This window comes from Anthonomus grandis, chromosome 3 (assembly GCF_022605725.1).
Source record: "Anthonomus grandis grandis chromosome 3, icAntGran1.3, whole genome shotgun sequence".
NCBI classification, from domain to species: Eukaryota; Metazoa; Arthropoda; class Insecta; order Coleoptera; family Curculionidae; genus Anthonomus; species Anthonomus grandis.
This window is the reverse complement of record NC_065548.1, coordinates 45,019,150-45,023,445: the sequence shown is the minus strand read 5'-3', so window position 1 is coordinate 45,023,445 and position 4,296 is coordinate 45,019,150. Positions and strand designations below refer to the sequence as shown.

At 32.6% G+C, this 4,296-nt stretch overlaps 1 protein-coding gene across 1 annotated transcript; it reads right to left on the bottom strand.

Moving 5' to 3' along the window:
* Positions 1 to 1,047: 1,047 nt before the first annotated feature.
* LOC126734664 (uncharacterized) lies at positions 1,048 to 4,058 on the bottom strand. Its single transcript, XM_050438365.1, has 2 exons — positions 3,543 to 4,058; positions 1,048 to 3,104 (listed from the first exon to the last, which is right to left on the bottom strand). Exons 1-2 carry the CDS (start codon positions 3,559 to 3,561, stop codon positions 1,048 to 1,050), a joined length of 2,076 nt encoding a protein of 691 aa, XP_050294322.1. The 5' UTR covers positions 3,562 to 4,058.
* Positions 4,059 to 4,296: the final 238 nt, after the last annotated feature.

The following is a 4,296-nucleotide window of genomic DNA, read 5'->3' as shown; positions in this document are numbered from 1 at the left end:
TGTCCGTCGTTTTATTGTAACTGGCGCACTCGGTAGGATTCCGGGAAGATAACACAGTTAATCTTTTGCCTTTTCGCATTAATCTCGGTATTGTGAAACCTCCTTGGGACGACCGGACGAAGAAACAAAAAACCACTATTAGCTGCTGCATCGAGGTAGTTTGGTTTTCATTAAGGAAACGCACCTAAAAAAATGCCAGAACCTTGAGTTATCTAACCTGATTCTCTACATCGAATTATTTTGGTTCTCACCGAGAAAACTCATCTGGAAAAACGCCGGAAGCCTGAGTTCCTAAACCTAGCCTTAGCAGTCAACGACCCCTGATATTTGAATATGTGCTGTGGAAACACTAGCAAGGTAGGGTAAGTCGTTTGCTACACTATACAAACTGCTACTAGATTTTTTATATACAGGGTGTCCAAGATAAGAATCCTAAGCATGGGGATCTCGGTACCTGTTGGAGATACAGCTTCGGTTAAATTAGGAAAAAGTTGTGTTAGGAAAATGCCGCACACAGGCGAAAATCGGGGAAAAGCCGGCCATAAATAGTAGTAGTGCTGATATGAACCACAAACATATTTAATCATAAGAAAATGTTAAAACTAAGATAACACGTTCATTTTAAACATTTTTTTAAATCCCTCCCGCCCCCCTTGTGTTCATTTATTGCATTACATAGGCGCTGCGTAAGTACGCATTTCCTTAAAAAAATTTCAGAATGTTATTATTTCAACAATTTTTCAGTTAAGAGTTTAAAATTCATAATACGGAAAATTTTTGAAATAAAATTCAAAATGTTGAGACTTTTGATAATATAAGTACCTGAGTTTAATAAAATTTCTTATTATAAATTACTAAATAAAGTTGTGATTTGTTTGTTTTTGTGCTATTTAATTTTATAAGTAACCTTTGCTTTGTGTGTAAAAATAAGCAATTAAAATACATGTTAAGAGTAATATATTTAAGTATGTAAAGTATATACAGAGCTTACTTAACAATAACTTTGTAATAATAGTAAAGCCTAACCTATCTTAATAATAATTAAAATCAATCAATATCTTTACTATCACTTTCATCAGCAGAAATTGTTGGTTCATCAAAAAATGCCAAAACTTCTAAAGGGTACTGTCTAAGCTTTTTAGCAGATGATTTTTTCATATTGGATATTAAAGGTTCAGAAGATATTAAGAGATTACAAAATATATCTTCCATGTTTTGTTTTCTTGAAAACTTCCGTGCCTGAAATTCTCTGAATCTTTTAATATCTTTATTTCTTGATTCCTGGGCTTCTTCGCCAAGTTGCCCAATTGGAACCAAAAAATATGATATTATATCAGAACTGTGCATTAAGATTTTATGCACGGAAGTTGGCATATTGTACCACAAATACAATTCTACAAATTTTCTGGCCGTATCATGACAGTAATCCTTAAAACTATCGATTTTAATATTAAAACCACTAGAAATTGTTAATAAAATTACTCTGAATCTAAATATCAAATCTTGATTAATGCCTGTAATTTCCGAAGCTTTAGCAGCATTCTCAAAAAAACGGCGAGCAGTGTTGCCGTCATTAGTACTTCCAAAACCAGGTTTTGGTCGGTCAACCAATAGTCCCATTTCTTTAAAAAATAAGTCTTGGATTCGTTTTTTGGCATTTGCAAGTTTTTCTTTGTTTTCCTGGCCTCGCGCTTGCCATTGTTTAAATTCCATCTTATAAGATAGATGCAGCAAACACTCAAAAAAACGAATCCAAGCATGTAAAGATGACAAACCAAATTGAAATCTAGATTCGTCAGCAATTTTTTGTTTTAAAACCTTATCGATATTGTTAAAATCTTTGGATGTTAGATTACACAAATAGCATCTCTGAGTTGAAGTATTTTCAGTAACAGCATTACACAATTTGCCATCTATCATTGTAAAATATAAAATGTGTTTTAAAAATACATTGTTTCCTTGAATATCAAGCTTTGTTGGTTGCAAATCTGAAATTTGTTGGTCAAAATATTGCTTTTCTCTCACTGATAACTCTGTTGTTTCATGCCTAAACTGGACTATAAGAGGTCTACAGAATCGTGTGGAGGAAGTTCTGGGATTTTCCCAGATTACAAACTTATCTTTTGATTTGGGATCACCGTTAATAAGCTGAATTGGTACCATTGATGTTAAAAAAATATTAGCATCTGAAATATTGGACTCTGCAAACTGCTGTTTGTATTGACTCATCCCAGAACTCCCGTCACACCCCCATTTGCAAATTAAATTTAAATTATTATATTTTTCTTGGTTTAAAGAATTTAAAACTTCTTTTAGGGACTCAAATAACCTTAAAGATGTATGATCCAGCAAACTTTGAAGAGGCACTTCAGCAACATCCTCAGAAATGCTTAGATTTTCTGGGTAGCACTTTTTTTTTGCGGCAGTTATTGACTTATAATTAGGATAGAGAGTTGACCTATGGCTTTTTGCCGAATTTCTTATAAGATTGTATTGAAATTTTGTCAATTTAGCCTCTACAAAAAGCGATAAGGCTTCGTCCGCTGAAAATGGTATTTCACATTCTTTTTCAAGAGATTTTTTATATTTTGATGCATGGGTTGGTGATGAGAATGCAACATTTTTTAACACATCTACTTCATCCAGTTTACCTTCGGACCTAAATTTCATTTGAGCAGCAAATGTTAGTTCTTCAGGGCTTCGATCTGCTCGCTTCTGTTCAGTTCTTCCTCTTTTTGATCGGTCACTTAAATCTAAAAATCCAGTGAATGGCCTCCCTCTACTCGATAGAGTTGTATCCTGCATTTCGGCTGGTTGAGCTTCATTCATTGCAGAAGAAAATTCCAACTCAATATTTAACCAATCTCGATTTTTATTTTCAAATGCAGTTTTATTTCTTGATGCTGATGACCATTTTGTGTCATATTTCTCGATGAATTTATATATGACTTTTGAAGACTCTTCTGACAAGCGTTCAACTCGCACGGTAGAGATCACTTTTTCTGCCAAATAACGGCACTGCTCCATTCTTTTCTTGGACTGACAAATTCCTAACCAACTGACAAGTTGGCTTCTTTTAAACCAAGCAGATTTTGTTGCTGTCCCTGAAATAATAAGTAATTTTGTTAATTATTTTTCATAAGATTTTGCCATTTAAAATTGGTTGCCATATTGAATTTTAAACCCATATGGCAATTTTTTTATTCTTCAAGTTAGTAGCAGAAAATTATTTCTTGCGTTTTGGACCTACAATAGCATTTTATACGAATTTGGACCCGGACTACAAATCTTTAAAAATATTTTTTCGTCAAGATCGCAAATTATCGCAGCAACTTAAGATTGAATCTTACAAAGGACTTATTAAGCAATAATTTAAAACTAATTTAAATTCGGGAAATTACGCGAAATCATACTTTTAGTTTAGCAAAAGATCAGAAATTTAAATTTTAAAAAAAAATGAACTGTTAACTTTTCAAAAAATCAGTAATAAAAAAAAGTAAAGAAATATTTTTAATTAATATAATTTGTAATATTCTACTTACCACTAGCAATAGGCTCCATTGCTGCTTTACAAAATTTTCACCCACACTTTGCCGAAAAACTAAATTTAAATTACTACTTTTTACAGGCGCTTTTGAATCACAATGAAATAGTCTCCACGAACATCAACTTTCAACTAAAATATTTCTGCAAGTGACAAGACGAAAAACAAAAGGGTAATTGTTTATTATACCCAGGTAACTAGATAATTGAATTATACTCAGAATAGGCCTTAATTGGGAAGTTGGTATTTCCGATTTATGGCCGGCTTTTCCCCGAATTTCGCCTGTGTGTGCCGTTGAGAAACTTCAAAAATTTCCATGGCCTGCTGAGATATTTGGAAAAAACGGAAATTTGCCAATATCGATTTTATTTTTTCCTGGCTTTATTTTAAAAGATATCAAAAAACTATTGACACTTTCTCATTGACACTTTTGAAGTAGTACGTGATGGCGCTTTAAAATTTTATATCCGACGTTTCGTTTCCGAGAAACCACCATCAACTTTATTTTTTTATATGGCGCGAAAAGAAAGTACACCCTGTATCTGATTCCATTTTTTATTACAAATTCAACGATATATCAGATGTCACATTTTTTTTGTTAGTTAAAAGGAAAAATACAATTTTTCTTTTTTTTTAAACATATTATTAAGTAGGCTTTGGAAACAAATGCTTTGACGTAAATACCTTTTACCCTGTCACATATTTTTTATTAAATATTAATTGCCGTTGTTGTTACCGTGATTGTCGAGGTG